Raw genomic sequence first — 25,328 nt, forward strand, 5'->3', positions numbered from 1 at the left:
CTGCCCATTCGCCTACCAGCCGCAGGTCCTGCATGGCAGAGCCAACTTGCTCATGATGGATATAATTAACAACAGCACAAAGTATTCATGCACATCTGCAAGCAAGGGGTGGGGATCTCAATACAGAATACAAGCTCCTCTAACTATACTAGCACACTAGAATTATAAGTAAATAAGTGATTAATGGATCCCAAGAGTGTTGAGGTCTTTTGGACCCAGGACTAAGTAACAAGAAGGCTTTTTATTCCAGTGTTGAGTCAGCCATGGATAGGTAGTGGTAGAGTAACTCGTCTCCTAACCTGATCCTCCGATTTTCATGCCATAATTTGCTCAGAGCGTTTCCTTACTCTTTCAATTACTTCACAAAATCCTCTCTCCACTTCAAAGGGAAAATTAAGTTCTCGTGTAGAGGAATCTTCAGTCAGGAGGAAGGCCTCTGACTTCTAGTAAACATACAAACCAAAAAAGATGCCAACTCTATGTAGATGTGACGGATTTACTTCTGGCCTTCCAGTGAATAATACTACATCATCAACATACAATGACATTGAAAAGCTCCTACTCCGAAATCTCAACCCCAGATATGAACAAGCAATGCTAATAGGTCTGGTATTGGCAAGCTGGTGCAACTGCTAGCTTTGTTTTTTGTTTTTTAATTTATTCCAAGTGAATACCACAAAAAGGGAACATGCTGCCACCTAAACGTAGCAGTAACATGCCTGCAATAAACTTTTTAAATGAAAAATTAACAATTGCACAGCATCCTAATAGAACAGTATGGGTGCTTTCTAGCAATCAGGCGTATTAAAAAAAAGGAATATAAACCCTTTTTCGATTTTATGCAAATCATAGGAAAAATCTGATTCTTAATATTGGAAAGAAAAACTTTTGTGGCTGAATTTCTGTAACCTGAAGACATAGTTTAAGCAAACAATGATGAGTGAAAAACAATTAAGGCTAAAGGGCGGGAAAAAAAGCTTTGCGAAAGTCAAGTACAGGCCTTCCTACCTTGGCACCGAAGTGCACGTATTTTTAGGCACATTCGCCTTTGAGAACATATGATCAAGCAAAATGCAACTACACACAGTGTTTGAGAGCCAGTCATGAGCTGCCCCATGATGTGTGCTGAGTGGTGACCAGAAAGAAGCAAAATGTGAATGAAAGTTGAACAGACCAATTAATGAAGTGTGCATTTATTTTTTTTCTTTACAAATTTCTTTTGATTACATGAGGCTGGCAATGCAGATAAAGTTGTCACTACGCCAGAAGTACAATTGTCCACAAAGATAGTAAGGGTTTGATTACACTGGTAATTAGGAATGGATAGAGGAGACATCCATTCCTGGTCCCCCTAAATACTGAGAAAGAATACACAACAATGCCATTGACCTGCACCACAGACACAGCCAAATTATGCAATTTTGTAACTGAGCTGAGGAAGAGAGTCCCAGCCCCCATACTACTGAACGCAGCAAACAGGAACAACAACTCTAAATCATGTAATGTCTTTTCAGCAGCTAAAAATGATACAGTGAAGTTGGTGCATTGGCTCGTTCTTCAAATGCCTATTGAAAGTAAAGCACTACGTACTGTGCGCACTACTGGTATGTGGCAATGATTCAAATTAAGGTACTACAATCCTATAACAAAGTCAGAATGCTAATACCCTTGCTAATGCTTCAATTGTTCACACCTTACCCAAGTAAAGTACACATAAAGATTGGAATCCTCAGGGCTGCCATTGACCTTATAGAACGATATGTCTGTGTAAATGCATACAGATGACCGCCATCTATAATTCAGAACGGCACCTAACATTGCACTCTTCCCCACAACTGTTCTAAAATTAATCCTGTGATCTCTTAGCACAAAGTGACCATGCCAACAGTGAAAGTAACACTTCAGAAATGAAATCAGTACAAATAACTTCATAAATCTATAAACAAATTACATATTTTAGAAATTCCACCTCAAATTTACATAAATGGTACATCGAGAATATTATAAAATTATTTGCATATATTTTGAATTACAATATCCATGTATAGGGCCTATCTTTCTTTAATTTAAGTCATGTCTTTTTCTTATGCAAACAAATTTATACCATGCAGAAAATGTTTGATGCAGATCACATAGATAATGCCCTTTGTTGGAACAGATCAACTTCTACTGAAACTCTTAATATGGCCTACAAGTGCATATTTTAATTTATGTAGTCAGATATATATGGAATAAAATTCCGGAAATCCTACCAATTTCATAGTGGTTTACATATGAGATTATTATATTTGAATCCTCTAAACTGATAAATCACTTCTGATCTAAAATATTTTTGGGGAGTTGGTATTTTCTATACCTAAAAAGTTAATATATGAAAGTTGGCAACAAAACCTTCTGTAAATATGTAGTAGGAGTGTGCTTTGTATAAAAAAGAATTCTATGTCAGGTCATTAGCCAATACTTATGCTTTCTTTCTTTTTTATTTTCCTCCAGTAAATATTATAGGTAATGTCCTTGGATTTTCTTGACTAAACTATCCTTCTTTGCAGAGGGCAGTGGGAACGCCTAGTGCACTGCTTACGTGGCTGTAAACAAAATTCCAGAAGCAGGGCCGCAGTGCATGTAATGGTCATCCAACAAAACAAGGGTACTCCTCCCACCAGGAGTCTCAACTGGGTTTCTTGATCCTGGAGCGCCGACTGCATAGCCCTGAAATCCTTCCCCTGCTGCACCGGAATCAGACGCCCCCAACAGGAATCCGTATTTCATTAAACAAAACAAAGAAAGCACATGCTGACGGGGTCTGTAAAATAACTTTCTAGTGGTTGGGGGCACGAACCCAATGGCAAAGCCCTACCAGATCCTACAAACGCATCTGAGCACTTGGGGCCGCCTTAATATTTCCTACTGCAACCTGCACAATCAAAATGTTGTCCTCATTATGCAGGACTCTACCAGGTCATATATAGAGAAAGAGACCCTCCCGTAACTCCGTTGGGGGGGAAGAATTTTATGAGACGGAGGGCTCTTCTGTGTTGCCCCTCTGGTGAGGAAACTCATGTGGCTAGACAGAATTGCTGCAAGCTCGGTTTTTGACTGAGTGGAACTTTCATGACCCTCACGTGATCCTCCAACCGACACCCCCCGCAAAGCCAAAGGAAAGAGGCAGGATGAAGAGGACGTCGATCTCAGCAGTTTTGACAAACCGAAAAAAGCTTTCCTGGCCAGCCACGCTAATGCTTAGGGTCCCATAGCCAATACCCATGTTCCTATAGGTCCAGAAGCAGGAGGCTAGGCCAGGAGACCTCCCAGCCTCACCCCTCGAATCCAGCAAAGGGGACGACTCCCAGAATGAATCATTAATATCATCAACATCATCATCAATAATTCTTTATTCGGCCAATATAGGCCATAAAAGCACATGTTAACACTCACAGGACGAATCCTGTCACAGCAATACAAAACAGCGTAACTTGACATAGTATACAGTCAGAATATAAAAAACATAATCGAGACGCAGAGTAAAACAATTACAAATTCATTACTAGCCAAAGTTACACAGCATGCCGTGATGATATGAGCAAAAATGCAAGTTTAAAATATTAAAATTTAAGAATAAAAATTAATAGTTATAGATGGACAGCATAAGGGCTCATGTTTTCAGCAGAGTGTATTGTCTCACTGTGAGTTTAAGTAACTCCCTGCCCTCTCTTTCACTTTGCCACCTAGTTAAGAACATGTTTTTCATTTCCGCAATCTTCCCTGGACTCAGCTGCCTAGGGTTGGTAAACAGACCTGTGCAACCCACACTCGTCAACATCAACTTGACATAACTGAGCCATGGTATCTGAAAAGCGCCGACAGGTGACCTGCAGTCCTCATCATAAGCCGATTTAATTTAAGGACTGGGCTAGACCAAATTCTAAGCCACTGAAAAATTGGGCCCCAAGCAATGAGGTCTATGATGTAGCTAAGGCTCACTGCCTCATGAACCGAGAGGGATGGAGTACTGGCAAGGATAGCAAGGAGATTACGCAATAATTTATGTTCGATCACCTGCAGTTCTTCTACATCTTCATACCCCCAGACATCACACCCATAGGTTGCCATTGGGATGCACTTCTCTAGATAAACCTTGACCATAGCTTGCACTGGTTTGGCCCCGAGCCTTTTGGCAAAGACCTTGGTCGGGCCTACCGCTCTCACCAGAATGTTCTTTTTAATGTAATTTTGTGTTAGTCAGGAACCTCTCTCATTGAAGAGTAATCAAAGATAAGGGAAAGTTGGTAAGTTTAGTAAGTTCAAATCCTTTACCAAAAAACGTGGTCCTAGCAGTCTTCCGACAACCAATCGTCATAGTATGTGATTTAGAGAAGTTGGTGGACAGATCTAAAGAGTCCATAAAATCTGTAAAGGCTTTCAAGAGGTCTTGTAGGCCCACAGCAGTCTGCGCTATCAGTACCGTGGCATGTGCGTACAACAAAGCAGGTATGAATTTGAGGCCCAGTCTCGGAATATCCCTACAGGCAGCTGAAGAGACCTTCTCCAGTTCATTTATGCATAGGGTAAATAGTAGGGGTGCCAAAATGCAGCCCTGCCTCACCTCCCTCTCTACTCCCCAAGAGGTGGATAAACAGTGGATAAACTGCCGTTATCATCGTATCTCACAGCGGCAGTTAAGTTGGAATGAAAACTATGTAAAAAGGCCACTAGCTCAATTTCAAAACCCAGGTCCAAGAGAAAAGGCCAAAGCTTGAATCTACTAACCCGGTCGATAGCCGAGGTGAGATCCATAAGGACCAGGTGCAGGCAACCCTCCTTCATTACAGTGTATTTACCCACTATCAACTGCAAGTTGACACACTGATCCAACTTCCCTCTCCCCTGCCTAAAACCGTATTGCAACTTGGATATCAGATTGGAATTTTTCAGCCATGCTGTTAAACTCCCCAGAATGACCTTCCTCAAAATTTTAGGAGCCGAGTCTAAAAGAGAAATGACGCAATAAAGTGGGTTGTCCCTTTCCCCTTTATTAAAAATAGGTACGATAACCGCTTCAGTCCAAGCAGGAGGGAAAACACATTTACAAGCCACGTTAAAAAAGCGAGTCAGCACCTTTGCCCAGGTCTGGGGAACAGATTTATATAAATGTGGGGGAACACTGTTTCGTCCTGGCGCTTTCCCCCCTGCCGTAGCAGATATCGCATTACATACTTCAACGGTGCTAAAGGTCAGTGGCAGGGTGTCACTCCCAGGCACCCACAGGTTTTCTGGGACCTTCATGTTGTTTCCGCTATACATCCCCTGAAAATGGGTAATCCATATGTCGGGTGCTATGCAGCAATCCACCCTGGAGTTTACGGTTTCTGTAAGGAACGGACTATACGCGATCTCCCAAAACTTGGAGCTATTAGTTAACACACAGGCCTGTAGTAAATCCTCCCCCACCTGCTCCTTAATTGATTTCTTCCTCAGCAGTGTTGCTAATTTATAAGCTTTCCTACAGGCCCTAATCCTTTCTTCATCCCTAGGTCACTCTTTCAGGGTGGCTATTAAGTTTCTATGAGTCCTAGAGCAGCTACCGTCAAACCACTTATCTTTGTTAAAGTTCCAGTGTTTACCATGGGACAAGAGATTAGTGGCAATCTGCTCTCAAAATCTGACAAAAGTGACAAGAACTTCCCCGTCCTATGAGCCACTATCTATACAAAGTGCAATATCTCCTGTGTTCACTGTATAGTTTATCTAAAAATGCCCCTGGTATCACCCTGTTCCGGTGAGCAGTCTAAATATCGAAAATTTAATTTCGACCTACAATAATATCGAGTCTAGAATACCGAAGGGACAGAATTTCGATGTCAAGAATATCGATGGACAGAATATCGACCCTAAGGTAAGTAATATCGATTTTTTTCATATCGATGTTAGTAATATCGAAGTTAGTAATATCGATATGAAATATATCGATGTTACTAATATCCATGTCACTAATATCAATATGTATAATATTGCTATGTATTTTATTATGTATTTAATATGTATGTGTTCATTATTTTTTGTGAAGTGTTCAACTGGTTTTAAAATATATGTATATAATTTTTATATGTTAATAATGTTTTTTTTAAGTTAATTTTGTGTTTTAGTACCGTAGCGGGTTGTGGGTTTATAGGGGAATAGGGTGGGAAGTAATTTAATTATATGAATTTAATTATACATTTTTGGGAATTATAAATTAATTTTAAATAATTTTTGCGTTTAAATTCTGTAGCGGGTTGTGGGTTTATAGGGGATTAGGGTGGGAAGTAATTTAATTATGTGAAATTAATTATAAATTTTTAGGAATTATAAATTAATTTTAAATAATTTTTGCGTTTAAATTCTGTAGAGGGTTGTGGGTTTATAGGGGAATAGGGGAATAGGGTGGGAAGTAATTTAATTGTAATTACGTAATATTTTTATTTATTTATTGGTATTCCCTACTCTTGCACTCTCTGGAGTTGGAATAGCAATTTTTACCCCTACGCTATCCAACTCTTTCCCTACTGTTGCACTCTCTGGAGTTGGAATAGTAATTTTTAGCCCTACGCTATCCAACACTTTCTCTACTGTTGCAGTGTCTGGAGTGGGAATAGTAATTTTTATCCCTACGCAATCCAACACTTTCTCTACTGTTGCACTCCTTGGAGTTGGAATAGTAATTTTTACCCTTACGTTATCCAACACTTTCCCTACTGTTGCACTGTATGGAGTGGGAATTGTAATTTTCACCCCTACGCCATCCAACATTTTCCCTACGGTTGCACTATCTGGAGTGGGAATACTAATTTTTACCCCTACGCCATCCAACACTTTCCCTACTGTTGCACTCTTTGGAGTTGGAATAGTTATTTTTACCCCTACGCTATCCAACACTTTCCTTACTGTTGCACTCCCTGGAGTCGGAATAATAATTTATACCTCTACGTTATCCAACACTTTCCCTACTGTTACACTATCTGGAGTGGATATAGTAATTTTTAGCCCTCCGCTATCCAAAATTTTCCTTTCTGTTGTTTTTTGGAGCTGGAGTAGTAGTTTTATTGTCTCTGCTATTTAATATTTTTTTTATTATTTTAGCTAATGTAGTATATAATTAAATTAAATGTAATTTTTTTGATTTGTTATATATAATTATTTAATTTTTATTTATGTTATTGTTTTATGTGTGTAATGTTTTTGCAATTATAATTTATTAAAATAATTATAAAAACATTATTAAGTATATATATTATATGTATATGTTTAATTATTTTGTTATTAAATTATATGGATTAATTATTAATTTTTAACATTAGGAAATATATTTAATTATGTTTATTTTATTTATAAGTATTATTATGTTTATTTTACATATTTTTTGTAACCACAAAAAAAACGATATTTTTAAAAACGATATTTTTGACATCGATATTTTATTTTCAATATTTTTGCACTTACCATGTTGTAGATAGGATGTCGATATACTTGACAACGATATTTTTGTTGCGATATTTTTGTAGGTCGAATTTCTGACCTTCGAAATTTTGTCAGAGATCCCCCTGTTCCACATCAACCTCCACGCTTGGTCTTTAATACCAATAATTTTAATTGGCAGACTTTTTTCCCTAACCATCCATGTTGGTGTGCCAGTCTAGGGCCAAAGTTACAGGTTTAAGGTCACTAAAATTGTTCCAAATTACTCTCATGGATTTGATTGCTGACGTCACGGATGTGGATAAAATAATAAAGTCAATTATGGAAGAGCAACCCCCATCAATAAAAGAGGGAGTGGCTTCACCCTCCCCTGTCTGTTCCAGGCAGTAGAGGTTTTTAGCTGCCAATAACTCCTCCAACAGAATACCTTGCTCGGTGTGTTCAAAAGTGCATTGAAACAGGAGTAGCGTCAAATGGACCTTTCGGGAGGACGCAATCTTGCTGATATAAATGTATGTTAAAGTCACAAAGTATCATGACCTGGTGATAGGTGACCTTTCCATCCACATAAAATTAACAGTAACTCTTCATGGCATGGATATGTTCTGTTTCTGTTCACCTTCCGAAAGAGTTATAAAAATTCATGACCAACAAGGGGGGTTTGTTATTAAACCTCAGCTCAGCTGCTGGTATATTTAGTGAGGTGTGTTAAACCAAAGTGGTGGTGCAGGAGAATAGCGAAACTAGGCTAAGAAGCCTACCCTTAACTCGCCCAGCATGCGAGGGGTGTGCAACTTTAAAGAAACAACATGAACCTCTCTTTAAAGAAAGAATTATCAGTGTTCCATGTTTCCTGCATAGCTATGATGTGATATCCCCCTACGCATTTCACCCACCTTGGGTCGTTCTTTTTTACTTCAACCCAGCAATGTTCCAAGTCATGACTTAATATGGGGTAGTGCAAACTTTAGTTTTTGGGTAAAGTGGCTTCACTGAGCAAGTAGGACTGGTGCCTGAAGATAATGGGGTCAGTTTGTGGTGCGTCAGTCAGTCATTTTCGCCCAACCCAAGCAGTGGTGCAAACCTGTTGTCTAGAGGTAGATCATCCCCCGGGTCCTCCCTCTGGGCCCTCTAACCGGTCTCTGAAGGCCTTATGGTGGTCCAACCTGTACCTGCCATCATAGACAATTTGGGGGGGGTAAAAATACTGGATTGGCACAATTCTAATCCTATTTTCCTTGTTCAGTGTGCAGAAAGTGCTCTGTATAAGGGCTTTATTGAAACTTGTGTGCCTTAGGACAACAACACAATCCCCCTCAATATTCTTCTCCATGTTCTGTCCCACCCAGCCAACCTGTCTTGCAATTATGATATTAGGGCACAGGAGGTGCCAACTCGCCAGGGTACTGTCACATCAGTGCTTTACCTTAAACATGAGGTCCACCATGGTCTCCCTCACTCCCCGTTTAATCGGTGATACCCCCGTTAGAATGCTGACCAAGGGTGCTGATTTAGGTAGTAAGTGTAGCAAGGTCATATTGCCCCTCAACTGATCAAACACTTGAAGGGTGCCCTCCTGCCTACAAATACACTTGGCCTGGGTGTTTTCAGTTCTGGATGAGCCTGTCCGTCTCAACCCCCTCGAAGGGCCCCACTTATCATTTTGCCACCCTGGCATGTTCTGACTGGGTCCCTTCATTGCCTTCTCTACTGCGGTATTGACCCCAGCTGTGCTAACCCCCTGACCACCCTTCCTTGTGGTTACAGAGCCTGTGTCCTTTGAACAAGTGGAACCTATCGTGGGGCAAAAATGATGGTCTAACTTTGCCTCAATCCCCTCTAAACATGACAAAATAGGGTCCAGCAAGCATTTTAAAAATGTTTTGAACTTAGGGAACAGTTCAACAACCTGGGCCAGTAAACAGTCAGCACTTGCTTCTGGGGAAGTGCCCTCTCCTTTCAGTGTTAATGGTGTCCTCTTTCTTTTAACCAGTGGTTCGTCAAGCGGAAAAGTATTGTCAACATTAATAGGAGACTCCTCCACAGCCACTTCTTCACAGCCGACAGAGGAAAACAAGGGTTCCCCTGATGATGTTATCTCTCACTTCTGTGAGCGTTTAAGGCAACAGGCCAGGTTCACCTCTAATTGACTCCAGGGAGAGTCACCTTTTGCTCAAGGTGATTTCCTTTGAGACAACACTTGCTGTCCTCACCAAAAAACGAGTCTATGGTTGTGATGGTGTCTACCCCTACAGTGTCTGCCCTCGTCTTCTTTTTCCCATAATGATACTCGTTTGGTGGGGCTACAATACACGTAACGATTACCTTGCAGGTGAAGGGGGGGTGGTCCATCCTGGCATCTGTCAGTCTAAAATGGGCCCAGTCTTGTCCTGGGCACGTTGCACGCTGCGGGAGACCAAGCATGATTTTAAAGGCGCTTCTGGATGCAAAACAGGCAGTGTCAGCAACGTCTAGCCGCAGGGCCAACTGGGGCTTTTAGTCCGGCCCCTCTCACCAGTAGCAATCTCCTCTCCCACTCTGCAGGAGCCCAATCGTGATTTTAAAGGCGTCTTCGGGCGCAAAACAGGCGGCGTTGGCGGCATCTAGCCGCAGGGCCAACGGGGGCTTGTAGTCCAGCCCATCTCACCAGCAGAAATCTAGCCTCCCCTCAACGACTCAGATGGTGAATGGGAGCGAGACAGGACATGGCATTCCTCGTCGGAGTTTCCATCTTGGACACCCAATGAGAACCCTATCAAAGCGAATGGGGATCAAGTAAAGGTCTCGGATATGCTAGACCTGGAGGACATACTCCATCGCAGGTCCTTTGAATGGGTCTCCAAAGAGAAGGTAGTTGTATACGTGGAGGATAGGCTCTGCAAACCCATCTATAAAGAGATGCGCAAATATCTGAGGGCGGAATGTCCCCATCCGTCTCTTGACTGCAAAGTGGCCCACACAGAAGCTAAAATGGCTACATTCCTGGCCAAATAAATTTGGAACCCCAAGAGGAGTATAGACTGTTCATGGTGCTCATGCCAGGATAAACAACCGGACATCACTGGCCCCTTACAAAGATAGTCGATATGGCTGAGGAAGCAAAGGAGTCCGGTACCCTCATATCACCTCACATTTTGTCTGGCTGGGCATGACGGGCAAACATTTTCTTAGCTAATGTCAATTGCGCCCCCTGCTGATTAAAGTTGATCCCAAGCTTGGGGATCTGGTCCTCTCAGAAGCCGATACTGTAGCCCAAGCTGGCCTATATGGAGAACCCTTTATCAAGGAACTAGGGAAGTTCAAGGCTACATTTACCTCCCAAGACAAGAAACAGGCCACTATCAAGAGGATATACACCCCAAAGATTTTCCCTGGGCTGGGCATTGCAGGTGGCGCACGGTTTCTTTCAACCAGCCCCCCTCAGGGGTCAAGGATTGAAGTAAGGCCAATGACAGGACTCTTTCAAGGTTCAACTGCTTCTTCCCTTCCAGAGGCTGCCTGAGACACAAGGGACGCAGAAGTCACTTCCGCGAAGAAGGCACGCAAAAAAGCACCTAAAGGTTAATGTGCTCCACTCTTTCTGGTCAGAGGTGCGCAAACGGTTGACTGATTTTGCCCACAACAGGGCGCGTTGACCTCAGACGCCTGTGTATTCCTGACAGTACATTGCCACCAGATAGAATTCTATGGGTTCTAGATAAAAGCTTCAAAGCTTGATCCTCTAGCCTTTTCACACTAGGACGGCAGCCTCATCGACACAGAGGAAACTGTTTTACTGGAGAACCCCAACCGTCAGGCACTTCAAAAGCTTTGCGAGCAAACTCTTTTTGATGGAGAAAACAGATGGAGGTTACTGCGCAGTGATTAATCTCTAGGAGTTCAACAAGTGGGTAATCTTTCGTCACTTCAAGATGGGCTGCATACAACTACTAAGGGATCTACTGAGGCCAGGAGACTGGATAGTGTGCTTAGATCTCAAAGACTCTTATCTCATGATTTCCATGTACCATTCACATCACAAGTTCCTGCAACTCTCTTGGAAGGCCCAAATTTTTCTAATTCACATCCCTGCCGTTCTGCCTGACTTCGGCACCGTGGTGGTTCATCAAGGCACTCAAACCAGTGATCGAACTCCTACGGTCACAAGGAATACATCGCATCATCTACCTTGATGGCATTTTACTGATGGACCTTTGCCAAACGAACCTGGCCAAGCATCTTCAGGGGTCTGTGTCCCTTCTGGAGCAACTGGTCTTGGTCATAAATCGGCAGGTATCAATTCTCACTCCATCAGAGCAGATTACATTCCAGGGGTTTGTCACAGATTCCGTGGCAGCAACCTTCAGTCTGCCATCCAGGAAAATGGCAAAAATCAGACAAGTACTATGGTGCTACTGATCAAATCATTAAGGCAAATTTCCTGTCTGGTTAACGACCTCTCAACGTGCATATAGGCCATATTCCCAGGCCCGCTCCACTACAGGGTACTACTCTCAAAGCTCATCACCTCCACAAGGGCATCACATACTGGCAGAAGGTTCTTCTATCAGGAAGGAAATAGGATGATGGCTCTCCCACATTGAAGCATGTAACAGGAGAACACTATTTGGCTCCCCGGATCTTATTATTAAATCAGATGCCAGCCAGGGCATCTGCGTTATCTGCTGTGGTGACTTCTCCATAGGAAGAAAGGGGTTCACTCATGAACAACAGCTACACATCAACTGCTTGTGCATGGACAACCACATTTCGGCGATGGCAGAATACCTCCAGGGGGCCTCCAAAAAGGTGGCAGATTGGCACTCATGCCACCTGCAGGACATAAGCAGCTAGAAACTGAATGCAGACGTCTACAATCAGATCTCGGCAAAATGGGGCCTCTTCACAGTAACCTTTTTGCACCAAGATTGGAACACCAACTACCCAGGTATTATAGCTGGAGACTGGACCCGAATGAAGTTGCAACAGATGCCTTCCTCAAGGACTGGAGCAAGGAGCAGGGTTACGCCTTTCCACCATTCTCAATGAATGCCGGTGCAGGTGAGGAGGAAACAACTAACAGACTTGGTGGTGGGGAGCCCAGTATGGAGATTTCAAATTTGGTATCCAGTTCTGATGGAACTTTCCTGGGATTTTCCAATCCGTAAACCCCTTTCTCCCAGATATGCTCTTGGATCAACCAGGGAAAACTCATTCCCTGGTATTGGAGGGCACTCGGTCTATTATGGTGAGGAGGATTTTAGGGAAATAAGGAAGATCCCAGGGCTTTCGCGCCAAGCTCAATCACTCCTATTCAAGGCTTGGGCCGATAGAACAATCTAAAACTATAAGTCAGCATGGTCGAGATGGCTGTGTTGTGGCCTGCCAGAGTTTGGATCCCCGGGGGTTGGTGGTGTTTAGACACTGTCCACATCCTAAACGTCTTGGCAAACATGTCGGCGGAGGAAGGAATGGAATACAGGTCGGTAAATACCTTCAGATCGGGCATTTTGGCAGGGCTTTTCCCAAGTGAGGCTCAAACTGAGGGAGACCATCGGCTGGGCAGAGCACTTCTAAGGAGTATTCATCTATCATTACCCCCAGAACAATGGTATTTTCAACTCTGGGACGTAAATATTGTTCTCAACCTCTTCCTCTTCTGGTGGTCTGATATTCTGAATGCGGCAGATTGGCCTTCGGCTCAACCTTTAAGTGGATTTATTTCAAACCAGTCGTTGAAGTTGTCTCTTTGGTGATAAGAAAGCTTTAAACAAGAATAATTCTCAACTCCTGTCCTGGCACAGAATGAAAAATGTCCCACCTAATGTAAAAAAGTTTCAGTTCTATGAAGGAGGACAAGGAGGGAAGGATTATCCTACTCACAGATCAAGCATGATCACGCCTCCCAGGTTAAATAACTGGACAGAACTGTAAATGAAGACTTATGTGGTACAGTAGGGCTATTTGGAAAATATATTTCAAATGTGATAATAAATTAGCCATTATTGTTACTTAATGATTTTTCAACTCATTAGTAGACATGTGTTACGTGTTTATTTTGCAGCTGGTGCTTATACATTTTTTCTTCATCTGGTAGTGGAACAGTAAAAGCAGGTTCTTTTGTTTCATGGTAATGAGTCTTGAAAGCAGGTATACCTGAAGAAACGGTTTCAACGCTTGTCGCAGGAAGGCAAAGGAATCACAGAAAGTGGAAAGGGACTATTATGCCGAGTTGGTTAGGTGGTTGTTTAGTTCTCTTCCCAAGTGTTCTTGAGAAAGTTAGTTTAATAGTTAGATTTAATATTTGATGTTTGAAATGGCTGCTGCACCATAATAAATTAGAAAATACTTCTAAACCATTCTTGACTATGGGGAGGGGCCATGACTCATGAAAGGCCAAGCCTCAAGTGGCTCATGCTGCCTGCTTTCCTCAACAATGGTAATATATGGCATATTTTACTCTTTGCAACTGCATACACGGTTTATATCAAGGCATTTTCATGAATACTTGTTCAAAATGCATTTAACCGAACCCTGGAAGAAAGGCAGGCACAGACAGACAGACACACACACACAAATTCAAAAACACAATTCACCCCACTTCCTCAAATAAAACCACTAAGGGCTTCCTCTACTCACTTTTGTCCAGTCGTGGTCGTGGGTTGTAGCGGTATCCCACTTGGCTCCAGAATACTGGTACTGAACCTCGTATCTGACTGAAGGAGAGCGTATGATTATGAACATGGATCAATTGCTCCGTTTCAACGAAGTTTGCAACATGTCCATTTTTATCCACCCCTCTGCGCTTATATCTCATGCCTGGAAAAGAAGACCGTAAATACAGTGAAATTATATTACAGCTGTAGATTAATGGCCTAAACCAATTCACAGAGATGGAAGCCTAGTTAACAGTAAACTGAAATTTTCCAAGGTTAGGATTAGCATTGCAACCACACACGTAAACCTTTTCATTTCATGAAGTACTTGAACAAAAGCTCAATACTGCTTTTTGATATGATTTACAATTGCATTGATTTCAAATGTAAGACTTATCATGAAGTAAGTCTTTCTCAAGGCACACATGAAATGCTGGTAAAACCTTAATAGAAAAGGAGGCAAAGCCTGCTAGTCTGCGGAATGCCAGGTATTACCTAAGCTTATTTGGCCGATATGCTCTCCAGTCTACACAGGTCACTAATGAGACACTGTGCCAGAAAAAACTAAACAACCAACTGTGGAACTGTCTATTCAGCAGTGAGCCCACCACCGCCTTTGGAGCCTTGGTGAGCAAGAGGTGGCCATGAATTCTCCTGGGGCACATGTGGAGTAGCAAATATGGAGGCCATCTGACAGGTCCAGACTTAGTGAAAGAGAGAAATGGAGCAATGCAAGAATCCTGTCTGAGGCTGGAAGAAGCAGCAGCAGGGACTCCACTGAAAATAACAAGAAACTAACAAGTAAGTTGCTGCAACCCGTGCTGCCACATTACACATCATTCTCACATGGCCTGGTGGAGGTGAGCATAGCAGGTGGGAGACAGAATGGTACAAGATCATGTTTTCTTCCCTCTGATTTCCCCTCAGAACCGCTCTAAGGGTCAATCATTGGTGGCAGTATCTCTGACAAGTGTAAGAGGAGAGAAATGTGGAATTTCTTCCAACCCTAGACCAGGAAGAGGAGTCCAAACCAGAGGATAACATTGGTGATGTACAAGGGGCGAACTGATGAGAAGACAAAGTGAGGAGGTTACTACAGTGGAAATTCTTGGAGTTAAAAGACCGCAATGGCTGTGATAACACAACTGTGAACAAAGTAGAAGGTACTGCGAGTTGAGACTACAGTGGCAAACTTGGAGACAGATTTATAGCATGGAGTGCCTCTAGCAGCACCTCACAGACAGCTTTTGATGAGTCTGCGGAGTTTACACTGCTGTACTGCAGAAAGGGATTGCTAGTAAAATGCAATAGCTAGGAACGCCACAAACAGGTATATGAACAGTAGGCTTTCCGGTCTCAACAGCAGGTTTGGCTTTAAGAAGCATGAGCCGGCCCAAAACCAGCTTACCATCTCAGATCGCTGCTGACAACACACCAGTTCAATTGTGAGGAGTAAAGTAGGAAAACAAGCACAGCACAAAAGGACTAACAAGAGGCAGAACCTTGGAATAGTGAATGAACCTAACAGGAGGAAAACAACAAAAGTGAGGAAACGCAGTATGGGTGCGACTGAAGCATAAGCGAATAACCATTGCAACTAACGATTCACTGCCAGGCAAGTGCACAGGTCCCCATAGGTATTATAGGGTTCTGCCACCAATGATCTGGAATTAACTTCAGACCCTAGAAGTGAGTAGTTCAAGGGTTTGCAGTTAGAGGTCTAGTGTTTGAATATTCTAAGCTTCCAGTGACCCTTTTTCCATCGCCTCCGGCTCCCCTAGTGCAGGTCTTGTGGTGTTTCTGTTCCAAGCCTTAATCCTGGAAGAAAGTGGATACATTGAAGCATGGTCTATGTTGCCAAGACAATGGCATTCGTATTTCTCAGACCGAGTACACAGGCCAAAGTCAGAATGCAGATATTTTTGGAAATATGCAAACAACTGTTTGCTTTGAGGTTCTGTTCTTTGTTCGGAAGCCCTTCCAAACAGAGGGTGGTTTACAGTGGTAAACCCTATGCCTTTTCATGTGCATAGTAGTCCAGATCCTTCCTCAAAGGCTTGAAAGATAACTCCTGAATGTCTTCAGTGGATTAGACTAAACTGGCTATCATCAAGGATTCTGGATGTTTATGACAAGATCTCTTTTGAAAGGAAAGCATTCTATCTATTTTGACCTGTTAAATGATCTTGGATGTCCAATCCCTCTTTTCTTTCCACTGCCTCCAACTTTATTGTCCCCTTCTTATTTCCATAAAAAGGTGGACTCTTAAATTCCTGAGAAATGTTAAAAGAGATGCCACCCGTGATTTTTCGGGCTGGAGTTTATCTTTTTGATGGTTGATGCACTGTTTTCCTCTGTATTTCACAGTATTGGGTATGTATAAAGGCATCTTCACCACCTAACTTTGCTTCATGTAATAACGTTTTTAAAAAGGGAACTTAATTTCCTTAAAGCTGCAATATATTGTTTGCTCCTCAGCTCTAAATCCAAGGGTAATACCACAAATTCCTTTTTATATAGCATCTCGTCAAGTGGTGTATGGTCACCTGTGTCTGGCATGATTGACTGCGCTATAAAATTACCCCATGAGAACATATCTCTCATTCTAATGAACCCCCAGCGCTGCAATTACAAAAGAGCCTTGTGCTCGCACATGAGCTGATGAAGCGGGTAGTGGCTTATCAACCTTTCCGGGACATAAAAGGTGAGGTATGTGGTTCTCTTACACATCTAGCCTCAGGATAACTAAGTGCATGTCACTGCGTTCGTGGTGGTTGAACTATGTACAGGACACCTCCCAACCAGAGTTCTGAGTAGTGTTGGAACTGCTGTGTCTTCTTCTATTGCCACATGCACCATAAAAGGGGAGGATGAAGCCTGGAATATGCAAACTGTGCTTGTGTGCAATTGCAACATAATTCAAATTGGGTGCAGCAAAGCCTCCCTAATCTTACAGTACCTCCCATCTGACCCCAATCATCCTCTAGCCCACATCGAAGTTACCAAGTAGGAGCGCAATCGATCGAGTGATAACTTTTCGGGATTGGGATATTACAGAAGAGACAGATCAGTTTGGGGAGGATAACCATCTTCGGAGTGGAAGGGAAATCCAATGTTTAAACACCTTTTTGATTTTCGCTGCTGCTACTCCGTAGTTTTCCTACACAGTTGTGTCTTTATCCTTACTAACCCAGATGCCTAGGTATTTTACTGAGGCTATACACCAGGGGAGGGGTAATTCCAAAGAACACAGTGGTGTATCAGGCATAAACTGGAATATCATTGATCTAGTCCAGTTTATAGATAAACCGGACAGCTGTCCAAAGGCAGAGAATTCTCCTATGACCCAGCAAAGGTTTAAGGTGGGATTGCGAAGGGATAGTGTGAAGTTGTCTGTATACACAGAAATAATTAGATTGCAGGATGTAAAACTTTTCCCCCTGGTGGCATGCCAATGTCTAATTGAGCAAGCAATAAGTTCAAGGACCATGGCAAATTAAATTAACTTCTTTTGTGTTGGGATTCACCTAACAGTTTTCAGGGCCTAGGTACTTGCTCTATCAGAGAGCACAACGGCATGGAGAGTGAGCAGCCACACTTAACCGGCACTGGGCGGGCACTTTAAAAGACACTTTGCCTCCAGCAGCGTGGAATTCACCTAATAGCATACAGGGCCCGGGGACTTGCTCTACCACAGAGACCAGCAGCAGGGAGGGAGCGCAGATGCAGCCGCATGTAATCAGCACCGGGTGGGCACTTCAAAGGATGCTTTGCGTCCCATAGTGTGGGATGTGGGTGGGACGCCCACAGGAGCATGTCCGGGCAATGGCCAGGCCAAAAGCCACCCATCTGTGCCCGGAGGAGCATGGGCCACCCCACTTGACTCTGCCATTGTCAAACGTACTGTGTCTTGTTGATCAGGCTGCTCCTCAGCAAATAGCTTGACTTTTTTTTTAAGGAACTTTTCATGACAGCTAGAATCCCCACTTAAATCTTCCCTGGTGTGTCTATTCGATCCCTGAGTTGTCTGCTGGTTTGTCTGGAGAGGGCTGCTGCAAAAAAAAAAACCTGGAACACTGGATGGGTACATTGAAAATGCAGTGCGAGCTTTAGACAAAGAACTTATGCTCTCTGAAAGGCGGCTATCTATAGCAATACTGCAGAGCAATGGAGATACCTCAACTGCCACTTCAGCCCGCAGTGGTGTGGGTAGGGGCCCAGGCGACAAATGTGTTTCCCCCAGTAACACACAGGTTACCAAGCAAGCCTTGTTACCTTGCACTAAACGGAAACATGGGCCAGCACAAGAACAAGCAGTTAATACATCTAACCCACATAAGCCAGGATCCCCTGGTTCCTCAATGCCTGATATTTTTACTAACAATGAGGAGGTCATTGGGGGTATCTCGGCTCAGTTTAGCAAGGAAGTTGCTCACCTCCTTGACTCTAAACTATCAGGGCTGTATGATCGCTTGGGACGCACTGAGGTGAAACTTTGCAAACTGGTTGCGAGGCTGGCGAAAGGCCTATTGGGAGGAGGGGGTACGGTAACGGGACACAGGACTCCAAGTTTTGGTGTAGAGCCACAGTCCCAGGTGGAGGTTGAGGAGGGCAATTGCCCACTGTGCGACAGTCGGAGCTCCCATCCTCCGTATACTGCTGATGATAGTCGCCAGATGGAACCTGTGATGGCTGGTTTACTTGTTGGGGCCCTAATACCTTAAGTATCCCATGCTTATCTACCACTTAAGCAGGCTTGGTGATGAAAAGTGTCTCTCATTTCGATCCACTGACTGCTGCATGTCCTTATGTTATTGATTTGGCAAATGTTCTGTAGTTACATCCCGAAGCCAATGAGTCTTCTGTGGAGTTAACAAGTCTACCCATTAGATTCACAGAAGCATAAGGTGAAGGGGTAATATTTTTTCAGAGGTACTTATGGTGAGAAGAGTTTTTTGGATTGGAAAAATGCAGAAATAATTTATTGGAGACTACGTTATTGTTCTCTTTAGAAGTCCCAGGGTTGCTGGGGAACTTATTTGGGCCTTTAAATAAGGGCTCAAACTTGGCAACGTTAAGATCCTGCCCCTAGGTTACCTCTATAGAAACCTGGTAAAAAAATCCCTAAGAAAAGGAGAGTTCTTCCAGACCTATGCCTGCCCAGTCATTTCCCTACAACATCCCTACTCAAAATCGCTTTCCCCCCTGGGAGATGTCAGAGAACGATTGACTGAGTGCTTGTAATGTGTTTACGAAGATCTATGTTGAGGAAGCTTGCAGTGAAGAGGGAACTCTGGGGTATGGTCTCACCCACTTAATGATTTGCCAAACACTGAGGGTCTGTCAGTTGCCAATCCCACAGAATGTTCATTGATAATTAGCCAAGGGAAATCAGTAATCCCAGAGAACCATGCTCAAGAGATCAAGATCCTCTTTTGGCATATTGCCAGGCTAGCAAGTAAAGTGGTCTGCAATGAGTGGGTTCATTTTATACTGATTTGTGATATTATATTTTTTTTAAAGACCTGGGCCATTGAATCCATTTATTTGGATGGTTACTGTTCCCACTCAGTCTCTGCAGTCCCATCTTTTTCTGGTAGAGCCAGGGCAGGATTAACAGCATGGTTTAAAGTCACTTTAATTTGTAAAATGATATTGGTCCCTACTGGTTGCACCCTATTTCAAGCATTTTTATCCATGTGGCCCAATGGATTAAATGTTGTTTTTTATTAATTTTGATAATAGGTATTTTGAGATTGATAACACTGCCGATTTTAACAAGTTATATGATTTTGTCTTTGGTCTGGAAGCCCAATTTGCTTATTTGCATAAAACATATCAAATCATTTTAGGTGGGGATTTTAATGCTAAACTCGGGTCAATATAGATTGAAAATGAGTGCATTATGTTTGATAACAATGGTATAGGTCATGATTATCACCCCAGGGATCAAGGAGAGTATGCACATTTCCAATTGATCAACTCACTTAATCTTACCAATGTGACCGAACTCAGAGACCTGACCTATTCTGCTACGGTTACTTTTGGAAGGAAAGAGTACTCCTCTATCAGTGATTACATTTTTGCCACCTGTGATCTGCTGGCTAGGGATTTTAGGGCAGCCATAGTTATAAGCATTTATAGTAATTACAAACCCCTAAGCCTTGATTTATGTCTACCAAAGAAAGGGGCAAAGTGTGTAGCCATATAATCATTAACGGTTAAGACCCAAGGTTTGTGCCTGACTTGAAGAAATGCTGATCTGAAAATTCTCATGTCTAAACTTTATTTGAACCACCTTCCCTTGGTGTGTGAATGTCTTACTCTCTCTGTGGCCAACCTATTTGTTCAACTGAATAAAGCTGTGAGTGGTTTGTTTATGAAACCAAGTAGATCAGGGGCGCATGAGATAACATGGTTTGATCAGCACTGTAGGAAAGCCTTGATGCTACTACATTAGGTACTGATGCAGATACCCAGGGACTCGTGCAAAAACCAACAACGCAGACCTGAATATAAGGCTGCTCAACAGATTAGAAGCAAAGATTTACAAAATGAATCATCCTTGGGGAAGCTTGTTAGGGCATGTAGGCTGAAAGATGCAAAGTCCTTTTGGCTGTAGGCTAATAACGCCAATACTGTGAGTGATAAATCTAATACTGCTATTACCACCATTAGTCCAGAAGCTTGGGTTAACCATTTTAAAGAAGTCTATAGGTCTAGTGTTTCTAACTGCTATGTTGAGGAGGAGGTGACCTTCCCATTAGCCCTGGAATTTACTCTTGATGAGGTTATGGAGGCAATCAATAAGAGTCCCTCAAAATAAGGCTCCAGGTCCAGATGGTGTGCCCAAGGACTTGTATAAACTATCACCGGAATGGTGGGACCCACTGCTGTGTAATTGCTTTGAATGCTATTTGTAAGGAGGGACTTCCAAAATCATGGCATACCACTGTTATAGTTCTGATTTTTAAGAAGAGTAACCCTCCCCAGGCTGTTACTGGCCGGTATCCCTGCTGTGAAGTTGGTGGGGAGAGGTGTCCTAGTACGGCTTCTAACCTTGGTTAGGGAGACGAACACGCTGTTGGAGGTGCAGTATGGGTTTCGTGAGGGGCTCGGCATGGTGGAGCAATGTCTAAATATGCATCTGCAGATCAGCAAGTATACAGTCGCAAAGCAGGGCTCCATCTGCCTGGCCTTCATGAACCTCTCCTGTGCCTTCAACATTGTTGTTATGTCTACATTGAGGAAGATCCTAACCAATCCAGGTGTGGAGGGCAACTTGGTACAGTTCCTGAGAGCATTACACTATGACCTGTCAGCTTCAGTTAGGTTTGGCCCATAATGTGAGCGTACAGATAGCTTCAAGCTAGGAAGAGGGGTGCGTCAAGGTTTTGTCCTGGCTCCTTTATTGTTTTTTTTATATATTAATGGCCTAAGTACAGCTGTCTAACAAATTTTGGGATACCCTCTAAATCGGCAGGAAAAAAATCTCAGTTAGATGATGCTGTTTTACTCTCTATAACCCCCAATGGCCATAATAATTTATTACAACAAGCGGTCTCTTTTATGGGGACAATAGGTTTGGTCACTAATCAAATGAAAACCTTTATCATGGTTTGTAATCCCAGTCAACATAAGATGCAAGGCATATTTTTAAAAGGTCAACCTGTCGCCCAGACCCAGGATTTTTTTTATATTTGGGCATCATTATGGAGGCAAGGGGTAATTGGGGACCCTGTATTGCTAAGGTGCGCCAGAAATGTGTACATTCAGTGGGGTATATTCTTAATCTGGCCAACCGCATTGGGGAAGAACCCATAGTCTGCCGAAACCATGCGTGAATCTGTGGACAAGGGCAGCTCTGCAATGTTGGTGCTGCTCGACTTATCTGCAGCATTCGACACTGTGGCCCACCCGATTCTCTTAGAGAGACTAAGACACCCTGGAGTGAGGGGGAAGTACTTTGGCTTGGCTCCAGTTGTTCTTAGAGAACTGCTCACAACACGTATTCCTACACCCTTATGTCTCCTCTGAGAAACCCCTTGTTTGCGGAGTACGCCAGGGCTCAGCACTGAGCACTTTACTGTTCAATTTTTACCTAACTCCTCTGGCAATACTAATTGAGACTGGGGAGTGAGAGTGATCTCCTACACTGATGACACATAACTGGTGTTCTCTTTCAAAGAACACTCGGAGGTTGTCTTTGTCAACTTTAAGCAATGCTTGAATAACATCTCGGTCTGGATGACTGAGAACTGCTTAAACCTTAACACTGAGAAAACAGAGGTCATATTCTTGAACCAGCCGACACCTCCTCCTTCTAAGCTTTGGTGACCCTTAGAGCTTAACCCTCCCACCAACCCAGGTGGATTCAGCGAGTAATCTGGGGTTTAGATTTGATAGTGACCTCTCATGTAAAACCCAGATTCGCCAGGTCTCCTCTTCAATCTTCTGGAAGTTGAGAGCCTTGAGAAAATTCCTTCCGATGGATTGCAGGAAGACAGTGGTCCATGTATTGATCACATCACTGCTAGACTATTCAAATAGTCTATATCTAGGACTACCAGCCTATCTGGTCCGCAGGCTTCAAATAATACAAAACACAGCAGCCAGATTAATTGCGAATGTGCTGCTCCGCCATCGCATCTCCCCACACTTGCGGAGCCTCCATTGGCTGCCAGTCAATAGGAGAATCGAGTTCAAGGCGCTCACTCTGGTCTACAGAGCCACCAGAGATCGGAGCCCGGGCTATCTGAGGCATAGATTGCAAAGTTACCATCAGGACCAGGTCCTGAGATCAAACCACCTGAAACTGTTCAGGGTTCCCCGTTTCCTCAAGGCCAGGATAGGTGGCAGAGCATTCTCGGTGAGAGCTGTGAAACTCCAGAATGATACGCCCCTACACCGCCGCATGCCAAAGCCAGAACTGGCCTTCAGGAAAGCACTGAAAACTTGGCTTTTTAACCTTCTGTAGTTTCCGGTCTCTTGTTGTTTCCTCGCTGTGAATCTGCAACTCGGCGCCGGGACACCTCAGTTGGAGGTAGCCATGCACTTTACAAACCACATTTATTTATTCGGTTAGGATTCATGAGACAGTAGCTTGGCTTCCCCCTCAGCCAATTTGACTCATCTAAAGTATTGAAATATCCATGTGACGAATCGTCTCCAGAGAGCCTGCTGCATTTCACCTCAATTTGTCAATTTTATACTGATTTTACCAAAAGGTTTCTAATTCTAATTATTAGGGAGCAGGGCATCAGAAACTCTGGTTTGCCCTGGTTTATTTGTAGCAACTTGATTCCCCACCAAACATTATTAATATGTGCTCCTTTTTAAAATGTGCTATTAGCAGAAAGAAATCACTGATGTTTTGATGGGATGGTACCTTTTGGATGGGTTGTGATATCCAACTCTTTCAGGGATATGCTGTGACTGTTGATCATTTCTGAAAGGATGTTGTGCAGACCATGTCGTTTTTATTTCTTTTTAATTATTGGCAATGTACTTTGGGCCTAGCGAGATTTTATGTTACTTGATACTTGCACTTGTTTTTGCTACTACCTAGTATGGAAGAAGGTAGGATACCTGCACTTTATTTGCTTCTATCTCATATGGAAGAAGGAAGGACCCATCGAGGACAGAGTCAACCCTGTTAGCTGTGATTATGGCCCTTTGTGGCACTGTTTGCAGTTCATTTTTTAATAGTAATGTGTATTTGCTGATGCTTTTTCCAATTTTAGTGCAATAGATTGTTGTGTGTATATTTGAGATGTGATTTTTATGTGCTTTTATGGCTACTTTTGTAAGAGAAATAAAGTGAATTTGAATTTTGTTTTCCATTCTTAACCTGAATTCAATTTAATGAAATATAAATATAATTCTAATCTTATCATACATTTGATTAAATATATTTGATTTTAATATCATTACATTCAATTATTGTAATATTAACAGTAAATATTATCAGTGTATTTGAAATTGAATATAATTGAAGTAATTGTTCACCGTAAAAATACATTAATATAAATTAATTGCTAATGTAATGTTTTTTAACACTAGTACTAAAATATGCAGTTTTCTAAAATTGTTCTCCAGTTACTATGGGATAGGTAATGGTAGAACTCACTAAATGCAGACAAAATGAAGATTCTGCCAAAGTAACCATAGGGAGAAAATGTCACATGAAGGGAGCAAAGTAAGGGTCAGACATCCCATCCCAGTTTCAAGTTATATTACTATGACTTATGCTTCAGTAAACCTCTTTGAGAATTTGTGATGGTCATACCCGATAATAAATGTATTTTAATCCTATCAGTGTCTGCTTTGCTTTCCAGTAAGGACTGGGTGTTGTTTATAGCTACATCCGATATGGAGCATCGCAATTATAAGTTGCATTTCCCCAGTACTCCCGGTTTTACCCAGTATTCCCAGTTTGCTATGATGTTTCCAGTATTTGCCCAAATATAGTGTTGATACATTTGTCCACTTTCTAACTGTCTTTGCTTACATGCTCAATCCTGACCCATTTCGGGAAACCACCTGTTATGTACCCCAGTGGAGGGATCTGTTGAACATTTTTATTCTTAAAGTAACCACACTGAGTCTGACTCCAGAATTTTGCAGCTCCGACTAGTACTATGGGATATAGCACTGCTTATGGTATATGGGGGCCATATGCGAATACCCTGTGTAATAAAGCAGCTCAGTGTCTCATTGCTTTACTGAGAATACAGATTTGAGCCTCTGGGCCTAGTTTACCACTATGGAACCCAGGTTGCCCCTGGCCTAACAAATAAAGCAGTGGTTTTGGCACTTAAACATCTGCAGTGCTAACGTATCTTAGTAGGACTTTTCTTTTTTTAGTGAAACTTCCTCTTGTACATTTCTGCTTTACTAGCTCTTTGTCGCACTCTACATATGTAACTCATCTGTGCCACACCAGGGAGCTGCCATAAGGCCACTGAATGTTAAACAGTGGGATGTCTCCTGCAGCATTCCGATGGATGCTTACCTTCTTTACTCCAACTGCATCCCATTCTCTGCATGATTTTTACTACTGCCAACCTACAAATATACCAGCAGTTTCTTGTAGCTTGGGCGTCAATGCTTCGTTCCCCTACCCCATCTCCTTTCCAAATGAGTTGCGCCTGTCCTGAGCGCATGTTGCTCCTACTAATGCCCTTTGAAGGGTCGGGTCCATGCTCTATGGTATCTAACATCCACTGTGTGCCCCTTCCT

At 42.7% G+C, this 25,328-nt stretch overlaps 1 protein-coding gene across 2 annotated transcripts in view; it reads right to left on the reverse strand.

Annotated features, from left to right (window-relative positions):
• Positions 1-25,328, reverse strand: part of INPP5F (inositol polyphosphate-5-phosphatase F) — a 943,021-nt gene that overhangs the window by 363,811 nt on the left and 553,882 nt on the right. For both annotated transcript variants that reach the window (XM_085602832.1, XM_085602840.1), the window contains exon 9: positions 14,071-14,250. In XM_085602832.1, coding sequence (XP_085458958.1) covers positions 14,071-14,250 — 180 coding nt within the window. The remainder of the gene's footprint in view (positions 1-14,070; positions 14,251-25,328) is intronic.

This window comes from Triturus cristatus, chromosome 1_2 (assembly GCF_964204655.1).
Source record: "Triturus cristatus chromosome 1_2, aTriCri1.1, whole genome shotgun sequence".
NCBI classification, from domain to species: domain Eukaryota; kingdom Metazoa; phylum Chordata; class Amphibia; order Caudata; family Salamandridae; genus Triturus; species Triturus cristatus.